The sequence below is a fragment of the Schistocerca serialis genome, chromosome 9 (assembly GCF_023864345.2).
Source record: "Schistocerca serialis cubense isolate TAMUIC-IGC-003099 chromosome 9, iqSchSeri2.2, whole genome shotgun sequence".
In the NCBI taxonomy this organism is placed as follows: domain Eukaryota; kingdom Metazoa; phylum Arthropoda; class Insecta; order Orthoptera; family Acrididae; genus Schistocerca; species Schistocerca serialis.
Window position 1 is genome coordinate 214,113,107 of NC_064646.1, and position 15,320 is coordinate 214,128,426.

At 37.6% G+C, this 15,320-nt stretch overlaps 1 protein-coding gene across 1 annotated transcript in view; it reads left to right on the forward strand.

Moving 5' to 3' along the window:
* LOC126419496 (RIMS-binding protein 2-like) overlaps positions 1-5,504 on the forward strand; it is a 178,579-nt gene extending 173,075 nt beyond the window's left edge. The window contains exons 3-5 of the mRNA XM_050086686.1: positions 2,046-2,150; positions 4,533-4,789; positions 5,384-5,504. Coding sequence (XP_049942643.1) covers positions 2,046-2,150; positions 4,533-4,789; positions 5,384-5,504 — 483 coding nt within the window. The remainder of the gene's footprint in view (positions 1-2,045; positions 2,151-4,532; positions 4,790-5,383) is intronic.
* The last annotated feature ends 9,816 nt before the right edge of the window (positions 5,505-15,320 follow it).

The following is a 15,320-nucleotide window of genomic DNA, read 5'->3' on the forward strand; positions in this document are numbered from 1 at the left end:
GGACATGAAAGGGAAGCAGTGGTTGGGAAGGGAGTGAGACAGGGTTGTAGCCTCTTCCCGATGTTATTCAGTCTGTATATTGAGCAAGCAGTAAAGGAAACAAAAGAAAAATTCGGAGTAGGTATTAAAATCCATGGAGAAGGAATAAAAACTTTGAGGTTCACTGATGACGTTTTAATTCTGTCAGAGATAGCAAAGGACTTGGAAGAGCAGTTGAATGGAATGGACAGTGTCTTGAAAGGAGGATACAGGATGAACATCAACAAAAGCAAAACGAGGATAATAGAATATAGTCGAATTAAGTCGGGTGATGCTGAGGGAATTAGATTAGGAAATGAGACACTTAAGGTAGTAAAGAAGTTTTGCTATTTGGGGAGCAAAATAACTGATGATGGTCAAAGTAGAGAGGATATAAAATGTAGACTGGCAATGGCAAGGAAAGCGTTTCTGAAGAAGAGAAATTGTTGACATCGTGTATGGAAGTCGTTTCTGAAAGTATTTGTATGGAGTGTAGCCATGTATGGAAGTGAAACGTGGGCGATAAATACTTTAGACAAGAAGAGAATAGAAGCTTTCGAAATGTGGTGCTACAGAAGAATGCTGAAGATGAGATGGGTAGATCACATAGCTAATGAGAAGGTATTGAACAGAATTGGGGAGAAGAGGAGTTTGTGGCACAACTGACTAGAAGAAGGGATCGTTTGGTAGGACATGTTCTGAGGCATCAAGGGATCACCAATTTAGTATTGGAGGGCAGTGTGGAGGCTAAGGATCATAGAGGGAGACCAAGAGATGAAATACACTAAGTAGATTCAGAAGAATGTGGGTTGGAGTAGGTACTGGGAGATGAAGAAGCTGCCACAGGATAGAGCAGCATGGAGAGCTGCATCAAACCAGTCTCAGGACTGAAGCCCACAACAACAAGAACAGGAAAGCATTCTGGCAGGTCTTACAAGTATGATATTTGTTGTGTTAAATATCATATTTGTATTAGACAAAAGTAATAGAAGTCTCAAACATTGTTCACAGCACTATTTTTGTAAATGTCATTTGTTCTAGCACAAATCATTATGCTGTCCTTTTTCATGATATTTCTTATCACTTCCTTGAAACTGGCACCTGGCTTAATCATACCTTTTACTGCATGGTTGTCTGCATATACACTGATTTTTGATTCTTTTTTATGTCAATGCTTTCCACACTTTTAAAATGTCTGCCAATTTTGAATTTTTACAAACTGTCTGTTGGCACTTGGGTCCTTCATCACTATTGTGCTGCATTATATTCTTCTTCTTCGTTGCTCTTTTTTTTTTAATATAGGACAAGTCAGTTGTGAAATGATAATATGGATTTTTTGTTATATTTTACTATTACAGAACTTGCAACAGTTTACAATTTCATTGCACAGTGTAAGACTATTTCCTTCATATTATATCTCTGTTTTGCACTCCATAAAATATTCAGCACAGGAAATGGCAGGCCACTTTTGTAACCCATCACCAGGTAACAGCTCAAGTGTAAGGAACTTGGCGAGCAAGTAGCCTGATTATCAACAATGATGAAGTAGTCAGCACCACAGATACCAAGCACATATGCAGTATCTCCTAAGGGGAATACAGGTTCGTAATTAGCAGTCAACTGGTTGAATACTGTCACAAACTTGCCAAAATCTTCTTTCATTTCTGATGTAGCAGTAAAGAAAATGAATGCAGGTCACATTTGTCCTGTGTTGTGATGAAACAAACTGTGTTAGCAGAAAATCACCACAATTCTTTTGGTAATCCATTGTTCTTTTTCTTAGTTACATAAAGAAGTCAATAACATTTTTATAATTGCAGGAATCCTTCAACACAGTGTCATACTGTAAATTAATCAGCCCAAGTTGCAGACCATCCAGCACATATGTGCAGTAAATTTTATAACTGGTCAGTCCACGCTTGACTGCTAGGAGAATGTAGCCATCGCCCTTTTACTAAGCAGTTATATGAAACTGATTGGCATGTTGGGAATAATTAATATTAAAAACTGTTTTAATTTTGTTATAGGTCTATGGTGAAAAGGACGCTGATGGTTTCTACTGGGGTGAATGCAGAGGTAGAAGGGGATACGTGCCGCATAACATGGTTGTGGAGGTGCAGGATATGCCAAAAGTGAGTGTAATTCCTTCTCGGATTGGAAAGAAATTTGTTATCCTACTTATATGTACTACATTGAGTGTGTGTGTGTATGTGTGTGTGTGTGTGTGTGTGTGTGAGAGAGAGAGAGTGAGAGAGAGGGGGGGGGGGGGGGGGAATGTTCAAATGTGTGTGAACTCCTAAGGGGCCAAACTGTAGAGGTCATCAGCCCCTATACTTACACACTACTTAAACTAACTTATGCTAAGAACAACACACACATCCATGCCCAAGGGAGGACTCGAACCTCCTGTGGGAGGGGCTGCGCAATCCATGACAAGGCACCTCAAACCACATGGCCACTTTGTGGGGATAGAGAGAGAGAGAGAGAGAGAGGGAAGGATATCAAATGAACATAACATGTCTCATACAACCAACGATTGCAGAATGGGTGACTTGTAAATTCTAACAGCATATATAGACTGATAAAATTAAGTTTACAAGTATAATACATAAATTGGTATTCCTTCAGACAGGTAATATTTTACATTATTTTCCCTTAAAAACTTATGGCTATACTTCATATGTTGTTGCTTCTCTGGACATATACTATTTTACATGGTTATCATTGAAGAAATCTTCTACACCACAGGAGCATTTTCTTTTCAGATAATTTTCCAAGTCTCCTTCAGAATTTTTTAGATTTTGTTCACACTTCTCATTCCAGATTTTATTTATAAATCTCATGCCAATATAATATGGAGTTTTTTATGTACTTTTAGACTGTGGCTAGATAACATGTAACTTGTTCTGTGTCTTGTCTTATCCTGATGAAAAAAGCAGTTACCCTCATAAAGTTGTGGATTTTTCTTTGTGAAAATGAGTGTCAGGAGGAACGGTCATTATTCATGGCATGACAGAAATGAAACAGAAAAGTCCAGTAAACATGGGCTGTAAAATGCATACATTAAGAGCTGTGAACACTTCTTCCGCTTCAATACTTTTGAGGTCTTAGCAACTCTTTTCTATCCTGTAAAAGCTTTGAATAGATTAGATTTCTCAGACACCCAGAAAATTATACTGTATGTATTGACTGAAACAAAATATGTATGATATACAGTTTTTACAACAGAATCAGTGATGTTATGTAAGTCATTCATGACATAAATGTGACAGTTCAATCAACTCATGATCAGTATGGTATCGACATTATTACTCTGTAACATCTTTTTAGTTACCAGTACACCCAGGAATTTGACACAGTTTGCTGTGTCCAACTGTCTTTCTATATAATTTACTCCACTTATATATTGTGGAGATTGTTTTGTGGTGAAATGAACGATTTCTGTTTTTCGAAAGTAAAGTATCAAATTATTATTTTTGGCCTATGCGTATACTTCCCCAAGTGCCAGCTCAGTACGTTCGATTAAATCTTTGTTTTACAGCAGACTATTGATGTTGAATCATCTACACAGAGGATAGTATGAGACTAATCTTGACATGGCATATTGCTGATATAATACAAAAATAATAGCAGCCCTAATTTGGAACCTCGGGGAATGCCTAATTTTGTGTGTGTGTGTGTGTGTGTGTGTGTGTGTGTGTGTGTGTAAATGCATAGAAAATTTATAGTTGTAGATAAGTACAGGCCGTTTATTGTATCTATCCTTTAATTTCTGTTATTGTAATAGCACAGTGATTATGTATACTGTCGGATGCTACTTGTCAACCATTGGGATAGCTAACAGTGCTACTCAACATGAATATCATGTATCTCAGAGGTCTGAATAAATTGCATGCTGGTATAGTGTAGTCTCTATAAATAGAAAATAAAATAAGTTGTGTGACCAACAAATCACAATATGTCAAATTTTCTATTGATAATACTTCATAAATTTATTGGATCCCATTCTTAGTGTTGGGTTTCATAGTAATTGTCAAAAATGAATGTTGTGTTATTAAATGTAATAATGACAATATTATGAAAAGGAAAGATTGCTACCCACTATATAGATGAGATGTTGAGTTGCCGACAGACATAACAAAAAGATTGTCATACATTGAGCTTTCGACCAAAAGGCCAGAGACAGTGGTCATATGTGTGTGAGCTGTGCTTGTGTGAATGTCTACTTTAGAAAAAAGCCTTTTGTTCAAAAGCGCATCATGTATGACAGTCTTTTTGTTGTGTCTGTGTGTGACTCAGCACATCCTGTATATGGAGAGTAGCAATCTTTCCTTTTCACAATATTGTCATTATTCCATCCTGGATTTTTCATTGTTTAAATGTAACAACAAAATTTTGATGTCTTCATCAATCTAGTGACAGCAAAATTGTCCTAGATACAAAAGATACATGGCAAGCTCATTAATGATTTTGCTTGTTCTCTGATTATTGTTGCTGCCATTTCTGTCTTACAGAATAGTATAGAACCTGTAAGGGGACAACATCCTCATCCTTCACATGGACCTCCTCATTCTCGTGATCGATGGGGAGATATATATGCCAACATGCCAGTCAAAAAGATGATTGCACTTTATGATTATGATCCTCAGGAACTGTCACCAAATGTTGATGCCGAGGTGAGTAGTAGTAGTAGTAGTAGGAGGAGGAGGAGGAGGAGGAGGAGGATGGATACATGTACCAATTTGACATTTTACAAAATTATATTAGACATGTATAATTGTGGAGAAATAAGAAGCATATTATGAACAAAATTATAAAATTATAACACAGTTTTTTTCTTAATTTTGTGTCAAAACAAAACACACACTGACAGAGAGAGAGAGAGAGAGATTTGTCTACTACTTCAATCATACCACATGCTCACACATTACTCACACTGCTTTACTCCATTCACTTAATTCCTTGCAAGCCTTGTTTCAGAGGTCTGTTAAGTATTTAAAGGTAAGTAAAAAAGGGAGAAAAGTATGCACCGGAAACATTTCGGCAGAAGAAATTTAAACAGTTCACACGTTACCTCCACATATACTTAATTTAATGTATCAGTCTTGTAACTGTGTCTCTCTAATAACTGGTTTCTAAATACTCACGTGAGCACAACTTTTCCACCTGTGGCTCAGTCACACCTCTATATGGTGAGTAGCAATCTATGCTTCTTGTAATAATGTTGTTATTCCATCCTGGGCATTCCATTGTTTTATCTGTGCAGGAATATCTTTGAGCCACATTTTTAATTGTTTGTATAACTTCTTCTGTGGCTTCGCTATTCTCTTTATAAGTGTATATGGTGTATTTCCCCATGTCACAGTGCAGTAAGTGTGGCTAGATTAGATCATAGTGCAATGTCAAAGATGTACCAGTATTTACTCCCTCCAGCAATTTCCTTATTAAAAATTTGGTGTGGCATATTTTGGAGCAAATTTTATTGAGTTGATATGCTTATATCAACTGTCCATCAATTGAACCAAGTAACAAACCTTGAGCTAGGTATCATCTGGATGTGTTTGTCTGTTTCAAAGTCTCTGGCTGTATATTTTCCTTCTCTGTTTACAAACAAATTATTCTCCCAGGATTACGTATTTGCTTCTTTTTTAATTGGAACAACTTATTAATTTAATGAATACACAAATAATCAGTTTTGCAAAAATAATGAAAGTCTCACAATAGTTAGACAAATAGCACAATAAACATGTGCAGTGTGCATATCAAATAGATTCAAAAACATCTGTTAGTGACATAACTATAGCCTTTTCAAGCTGTTGGTTAAACCTCAGAAACAAATTTTTTAGTTTTAGAGTTTTCAAAAACCACTACTCTTGTTTATCATCACAAGCAGCAAATTTTCTGCTCAACTAATGCTGAAATTAAGCTATTGGCATTATTGGTACTGATGTTGATAAATCTGTTTCACTTCGTCATTGGTATTTTAGTATTATTTTAATAATAAATAGATTTCAACAATAGATAGTTCCTAGGTTGCTTCTTGACCTCTTCCTACTTCTGAACAACAAACACGAAGTTTGTGTGGCAAATTTTCCTGGTGTTCAGAGCACATCATGTGTGATAATCACACTTTCAGTTGGTTCCTGATGAAGGTGATGGTGAGCATCTCCCTATCCTTGATTTTGAAATCAGATATTTTGTAGCTTGGGCATTGAGAAAATCTTATACATGGATGCCACCAAGAAAGTCTCTGAGGCCAGACTCAAAATTTCCCTTAAATATTTTGACTTTTTTTATTTTTATGGTTTTATGGTTTGTAATATTTTTATGGTTTGTAATATCCATAAGTTGAACTATCTTCCAGAGTTACAAATAATAGACATGACATCATAGCAATCATGCAACAAAATAAAGAGAAAACACAGGCACGTAATACACATAGGACAATATTATGAAAGTACCTAGTGTGTGTCTGGAATATGACTGAGGATAGATCATGGATATATATGCTACACGGTGTTATAGTCATGAATAAATATGATGCCATAGTGAATACACCTGACTGAGTTTACATGTCACCAGATCATTAGTACATTTGAAGTCTGTCACAGTCAATACAAGTTTGTCCTGCTGTTGAATGTTATCCACAGCTGCAGAGAAGATCCCAGAAATAAGACAACATTTAACGATTGTATGGGCAAGGCTGACCATTTACTATTGCCCAGTACTGGAGTAATAAACTTGCCATAAGTGTACAAACACATGCAAGAAAAGCTGGTTTTGTTGTGAATGGAGACCTTGTGACTGTCACTGTGGTGACTATCTCTGTGTCACATATTTCCTACTGGAATATGTATCGTTGGCTTTGAAAAGTTGTTTTGTATGCAAGTGACCTATACGATGCATTCACCAAACACAATGACACCACATAGCTTAGTGATGTGATGTCATTCATTTATGGTTTTTAGTACATCCCATCAAGGAGGAGAACCTTCAAATCTGAGTGGATGTTGGAACTGTGAAGTATTGTCCTGTCCATAGATGAGTCATAGTTCAGCTTGGAAAGCAGTCCCCACTATCTTTTCATCTGTTGTATCCTGGAACATGTTACAACCTTCCATTATTATTGTGAATCTTCTCATATCATCTGGGAATGTCATCTTGTTGAGACAATTTGCTTCCTAGGGTACTGGTATTGCAGCCTACAAGGATACATGTGCCTTTTCAGCAGTACATACTGACCTGGTCTCCATCAAATGAAATTACTATTACTTTATTATGAGACCTGTGTCATTTACCAGTCATGAGTGGACAGACTGTGTCAAAATTACATATACATATGAGTTGTTTACAAATTTTCACACAACATATAAAGAAAATTGTACACAATATGGATGAAAACAGTATTATTTTGCCCAATCACTTTTGTCACTGTTGAAAACCCTTCAATGAGCATAATGGGTGCTGTTTCAAGTGTGTGCAATTTTCCTTTTGAATAATGCTGGCAGTAGACATTGCACTTCTTGAGCCAATGTGTTAAGCATGTTTAGAGCAAGCGTTGGAAAAGTAGCTTGTGCTCCAGACTGTCAACAGCTTGGTGCTTCAATGTTCCTCTTGTCATGGGTGTCATAATTATGTATTTCTTGTCACATGCTGAATGCCCCTTGGTATTCTTTTACACTATGTGGTATTAAAAAAAAACAGATACTAGCTGGAAATGGTCATTATGTGTAAACAGGTGAATATAGGCTTCCAGTGTTCCAGTCTTATGGTTGGTGTGGTGATCCTGACAGCTTTCTTTATAGCATTAACTTTTCCATGCAACCTGAAGAGTGTCGCCATAACAACAGGCCACAATTGATGTGGCTACAAAACAGTGTGTAATACATTGTTATAAGGTACTGGTCAGTTAATACAACCTTTCGTCTCCGAAGATAGTACATTTCATGGGAAAGCTTGGAGCACACATACACTCTGTGCTCATTCATTGATAGTTTGCTGTCAATTATGAAGTCCAGAAGTTTGACAGCCTTCAAATTATACTGGCATCCAGCATTACTGATGCTGCATATCAGATTATGTGCTTTTTCTTCATTCATTTTCATTTTATTTTTGACTAGCTTAGTGTCAACTACTTCGCTTGCATATACTGTATGGCCTGCAGAGGTTTTCTTTTGTTTTTATTTAATCAAATTTATATCTTGTTCACAAATTGCAACGCCTTCTAAGCTTTTCAGGCTAATTAAGGCTAGATAAGAATGTGTTATGACTTCAAGTTGAACAAATATATTTCAAGGACGATGCTATACATGAAAGTCACAGATCAAGTAAACAGAGTAAGATGTGCGTCACTTTAACAGTCAAATCATAACTGAGTCCGAGTCTAGGGGTCGCTGGTTGGCTGGCTGCTTAGGTGGTGCTGCTGCTGCATGGCTGGCAGACAGTGCTGCATGTAGAGGACGCGCGTTAACTTTGAAAGATCGGCGAGTCACAACAGAATGGTATTTTTTTAATGTACTTCTGTATATATATAAGTTACAAAAAGGTACGGCCAAACTTACAGGAAACATTTCTCACCCACAAATAAAGAAAAGATGTTATGTGGACATGTGTCCAGAAATGCTTAATTTCCATGTTAGAGCTCATTTTAGTTTCATCAGTATGTACTGTACTTCCTTGATTCACCACCAGTTGGCCCAATTGAAGGAAGGTAATGTTGACTTCGGTGCTTATGTTGACATGTGACTCATTGCTCTACAGTACTAGCATGAAGCACATCAGTACATAGCATCAATAGGTTAGTGTTCATCACGAACGTGGTTTTGCAGTCAGTGCAATGTTTACAAATGCGGAGTTGGCAGATGCCCATTTGATGTATGGATTAGCACGGGGCAATAGCCGTGGCACAGTACGTTTGTATCGAGACAGATTTCCAGAACGAAGGTGACCCGACAGGAAGACGTTCGAAGCAATTGATTGGCGTCTTAGGGAGCACGGAACATTCCAGCCTATGATTTGCAACTGGGGAAGACCTAGAACGATGAGGACACCTGCAATGGATGAGGCAATTCTTTGTGCAGTTGATGATAACCCTAATGTCAGCATCAGAGAAGTTACTGCTGTACAAGTTAACATTGACCACGTCACTGTATGGAGAGTGCTACGGGAGAACCAGTTGTTTCTGTACCGTATACAGTGTGTGCAGGCACTATCAGCAGCTGATTGGCCTCCACGGGTACACTTTTGCGAATGGTTCATCCAACAATGTGTCAATTCTCATTTCAGTGCAAATGTTCTCTTTATGGATGAGGCTTCATTCCAACGTGATCAAATTGTAAATTTTCACAATCAACATGTGTGGGCTGATGAGAATCCGCACGCAATTGTGCAATCACGTCATCAACACAGATTTTCTGTGAACGTTTGGGCAGGCATTGTTGGTGATGTCTTGATTGGGCCCCATGTTCTTCCACCTACACTCAATGGAGCACGTTATCATGATTTCATATGGGATACTCTACCTTTGTTGCTAGAACATGTGCCTTTACAAGTACGACACAACATGTGGTTCATGCACGATGGAGCTCCTGCACATTTCAGTCGAAGTGTTCATATGCTTCTCAACAACAGATTTGGTGACCAATGGATTGGTAGAGGTGGACCAATTACATGGCTCCACGCTCTCCTGACCTCAACCCTCTTGACTTTCATTTATGGGGGCATTTGAAAGCTCCTGTCTACGCGACCCCGGTACCAAGTGTAGAGATTCTTTGTGCTTGTATTCTGGACGGCTATGATACAATACGCCATTCTCCAGGGCTGCATCAGCACATCAGGGATTCCATGCGACAGAGGGTGGATGCATGCATCCTCGCTAACGGAGGACATTTTGAACATTCCCTGTAACAAAGTGTTTGAAGTCACGCTGGTACATTCTGTTGCTGTGTGTTTCCATTCCATGATTAATGTGATTAGAAGAGAAGTAATAAAATGAGCTCTAAGATGGAAAGTAAGCGTTTCCGGACACATGTCCACATAACATATTTTCTTTCTTTGTGTGCGAGGAATGTTTCCTGAAAGTTTGGCCGTACCTTTTTGTAACACCCTGTATATATATATATATATGATATCTGCTTGTGTCTTTATATGTGTGGAGTGTGTGTGCGAGTGTATACCTGCCCTTTTTTCCCCCTAAGGTAAGTCTTTCCACTTCCGGGATTGGAATGGCTCCTTACCCTCTCCCTTAAAACCCACAACCTTTCATCTTTCCCTCTCCTTCCCTCTTTCCTGATGAAGCAACCATGGGTTGTAAAAGCTTGAATTTTGTGTGTGTGTTTGTGTTTGTTTGTGTGTCTATCAACATACCAACGCTTTCATTTGGTAAGTTTCATCATCTTTAAGATGCTATGACTTACCAAATGAGAAAGGGCTGGTAGATAGACACAATAAAAAACACGCAAACACACACACAAATTTCAAGCTTTTGCAACCCACGGTTGCTTCATCAGGAAGAGGAAGGAGAGGGAAAGACAAAAGGATGTGGGTTTTAAGGGAGAGGGTAAGGAGTCATTCCAATCCCGGGTGCGGAAAGACTTACCTTAGGGGGAAAAAGGGACAGGTATACACTTGCACATGCACACATATCCATCCGCACATATACAGACACAAGCAGACTTCTGTAAAGGCAAAGAGTTTGGGCAGAGATGTCAGTTGAGGCGGAAGTACAGAGGCAAAGATATTGTTGAGTGACAGGTGATGTACGAGGGGCGGCAACTTGAAATTAGCGAAGGTTTCTAACTGAGAAGTCAAATAGCAATTGTCATCATGTAACCTTAAAATTCCTTTAGTAGCTCTTTAGCAGTTATCTACTTTCAAAACAAATTTCACCCATGTTTTATCCCATTAGTGGTTAAATTTCCAAAAATGCTGAAACATATTTTTTATTTTCTGACTTTGAAATCTAAACCAGTTTTCGTAGTTCTAGCTTCAAAATTCTGTTAATAGTGACATACTTTCAAAAAGCCTTTCAGCTCCTATTTCACCCCTTTAGGAATGGAATTATGGACAGTCCCTTCATAAACAATGCCCACAGTATAAGATGCACACCCTCTACAAACTTCAAGTTTCTATCCTTAACGGTTTGGACTGGGCGATGATGAGTCAGTGAATCAATCTGACCCTATTTCGCCCCCTTAGGGAATGAATTTCCAAACACAGTGAAAAACATATTTTTTTTAATCTCTAATCAAGAAGCCAAACAACAATTTTCAAAGATTTTTTGGGTTCAAAATGCTTTCTCGATGAAATGTTTTCATTAAACTATTCCCCCTCTATTTTACCTCCTTGGGGGTTTAATTTCCAAAAACAGTGACATGTGTGTATTTTATTTGTATCAGAGAAGCCAAATACAAATATTTCCATAAAAACTCCCCTGTTTCACCCTCATAGGGGCTGAATTTCCAAAAACAGTGAAGCACTTCCTTTTTTATTTCTAACTGAGAAGCCAAATTTAAATGTTAATAGATTTTGTTTTAAAAATGTTTTCATAATAAAATATTTTCATTCTAAAAATCTTATCCCCTTTTTCACCCCCTTAGAGGTTCAATTTCCAAAAACATCAAAACACATATTTCTTTTATTTGTAACCAAGAAGTCAAATAGCTGTATTTGTAGATGTAACTTCAGAATGCTTTAGTAGGTTTTTAATAATGATATATTTTTAAAAAAAGCTCTCACCAACTATTTCACCTACATAGAGCCAAATTTCCAAAAATGCTGAATCATGTATTTCTTTATTTCTGACCGAGAAATAAAATACCAATTTTCGTAGGTCTAGCTTCAAAATTCCCTTAAAAGTGACATTTTTCAAAAAAATAAATCCTTCAAACCCTTTTCACCCTCTTATGGCTGTAATTTCAAGAATACCCTTCTTAAGTGACAACTACATTTCATGTTTCTATACATAGTGGTTTGGGCTGGGTGATGCTGAGTCAGTTAGTCAGACAGTCGATCAGGACATTGCCTTTTATGTAGAGAGATAAACAGCTCCTTGAAGTTTTCAAACAGCACATCAGTTGTTAGCAGAGCTTGTACAGCAGCTTTTTCTTTGGTAAAAAAGGTATTTTCGTCAGCAAACTGCAACATATCACTGTTACAATCTATATCATTGATGTATATAAGCAACAGAAGAGGTCCTGTGGCAGATATCTGGGGTAAGCCATACTCCAATTTTTGTTCTTGGGTGATTGCTCCAAGGACTGATACTACTTTCCTTTAGTTTTCAAGATAATATTGAAGTGTTGCCAGAACAACACTTCCAATAACATGACACTAGCTTTTTAAGCAGTATCTTCTGCTAGATGCAGTCAAATGCCTTACTGATATCATAGAGTGTCATTGCCATGCTTTCTCTGTCCTTAAACCCTTGTATTATTGTGTGAGGGGTTTTCAGTAAGTAATCCAATGCAATTTTTTTTTCAGCCAATTTCAGTTGAAAACATGTGAAATTTACTGTGGGACATCATGGAATAGTTCCACTTTCGCCCCTATAGATTCACGGAGTTCCAATAGGTGGTGGCGCTATGCATAACCTTCAAAATGGCATCTGTAACAGAGGTGTGCTGTGAGCAGAGAGCTGTCATTGAGTTTATTTTGGTGGAAAACCAGAGCATTACAGATATTCATAGGTGCTTGCAGAATATCTACAAAGACCTAGCAGTGAGCAAAAGTACTGTGAGTCATTGGGCAAGGCGACTGTCATCATCACAGTGAGGTCATGTAAACTACTCCAGTCTCCTGCATACTGGCTGTCCACCCACAGCTGTGCTCCCTTCAGTGTTGGAACATATGAATACTGTCACTCAAGATAATTGACAGAGCACAAACATATCGCTACTCAGTAGGACTTCAGTGTTACTAGATGAGCTCACAAAACTTCATCTGACTGTTCTTCCTCATCTGCCCCACAGCCCGTATCTCATGCCTTGCATCTGTTTGGCCCAATTAAGGATGCACTCTGTGTGAAGAAATACATTGATGATGTGTAGCTTATTGATGCAGCAAAACATTGGTTCTAATGTCAACCACTAGACTGGTATCATGTGGGCATACAAGTCCTTTCAATGAAGTGACATCAAGTTGTTGCATTGCACAGAGATTATATTAAAGAGTAGAGTTTTGTAGCCAAAAGAATTGTTTCAGAAAAAAATGTGTTGCACTACTTACTGAACGCCCCTCATAATATAAGCCCAGTGCTGATATAACCATTGATTTTCCTTTGCAAAAACTATGCTGCATGTCCTGGAAGAGGTCATTGTCTTCAAAGTAACTTAGTATCTGTTTCATTATCCTAACAAAGTAATGATTGAAAACATCAGGACTACAGGAATTTAAGATGGAGGGAGGCTTCTTCTTGTTTTCATTTACCAAAGTCCAAGCTGCTTTACATGAGTTAAGTTTCTTTTCAATGAACCTGTCATTGTATTTCTTTTTTGTGTCCTCCACTGTCCTCTTTTCTTTTTTGTGTCCTCCTCTGTCCTCTTGGCTCTTAATTAGTTACAGGGAAGCAGGTCTTTAATTGGAAGACATAAAGCTATCTACACCTCGTCTCTGAACATTATGACAGTGTATTTTAATTTATCAAGCCTAGTGGTATACCAAATCTTCCCTTTGATAGGTTTTTACCCTCCTTGTTTTTTGCCTACAGGATTCTTCATGGAGGATTATTGGGAACATGTCATCAAATTTCATTCTTGAGGTTTGGAACAAAGTCAAATTTACAATTTTCTGCTGGTAGTTTATACCAGGCAGAGCTGCTTTTAGGTCACACATAAAAATGTGACTACAGCCCATTGCTGACATCCAGAAGGGACTTGTCCAGAAATGAAGGGATTACTGCAAGCCTAACTGAATTGTGGTATACTCAGTATAGTGAGGAATTGAAAGATGTTCAATATTATGAGAAAAATAAGGGTACACTGCTATATATGGAAAGATAGATTATCACAATATGTACAAGAACAAGGAGGGAATAATGAGATTGGAAGACCAAGAATGAATTGCTTGTATTTAAAAATGATGTTAGACAGGGATGCAGTCTTTCCCCCTTACTGTTCAGCCTATACATTGCAGAAGAAATAGTGGAAATAAAGAAAGATTCAAGAGTGGGATTGAAATTTAGGGTGAAATAATATCAATGATAAGATTCACTGATGACATTGCTATCCTCAGTAAGAGTGAAGAAGAATTTCAGGATCTGTTAAATTAAATGAAAAGTTTAAATGAGTACAGAATATGGATCGAGAGTAAATCAGAAAAGGAAAAAAGTAATGACAAATAGCAGAAATGAAAATAGCAAGAAACTTAACATCAAAATTGATAATCATGAAGTAGATGAAGTTGAGGAATTCTGCCACCTTGGAAGCAAAATCAGACATGGCAAACAAAGCAAGGATGACATGAAAAGCAGACTAGCACAGGTAAAGAAGGCATTCCTGGCTAAGAGAAGTCTACTGGCATCAAATATAGACCTTAATTTGAGGAATAAATTTCTGATAACCTCTATTTGGAGCACTGCATGGTATGGTAGTGAACCATGGACAGTGCGAAAACAGAAACAGAAGAGCATCAAAGTGTGTGAGATGTGATGCTACAGAAGAATACTGAAAATTAGGTGGACTGATAAGATAAGGTGCAAGGAGGTTCTTTGCAGAATCAGCAAAGAAAGGAACATTTGGAAACCACTGACAAGAAAGAGGTACAAGATGATTGGAGACATGTCAGGACATCAGGGAATAATCTCCATGGTACTAGAATGAGATATGAAGGGTAAAAACTGTAGGGAAAGACCGAGATTGGAATTCATCCAGCAAATTGATGCAAGTGCTACTCTGAGATGAAAAATTAGGGCAGGAGAGTAATTCATGGTGGACCACATCAAAACTGATGACTCCAGTCTTGCAGTGAACACATCATCGCCATATGTTACATTTTTTCGTAAATGTAGAAGATATCTTACCTTCTGGGCAGAAGTATATTTAATTTCTTCTAACCCAGCACTGATTATAAGTAAGATTGGAAAGTAAGGGGAAAAACAGAAAGAAGTTACAAGCAAAGAAAAGATTTATCATTTCTTTGGAAAACTCATGATTGACTTCTTTGTATGTGAAGTTAGAATAATTGTCAGAACTTACTAGACAGACGTGATTAACAGAGTGTATTGGATAATTGATGGTAATTTTTATTAGAGACATTACAGCTATTTAGAAAATTTGAAAATGTGGATGGAAGAACAGAGATATCAG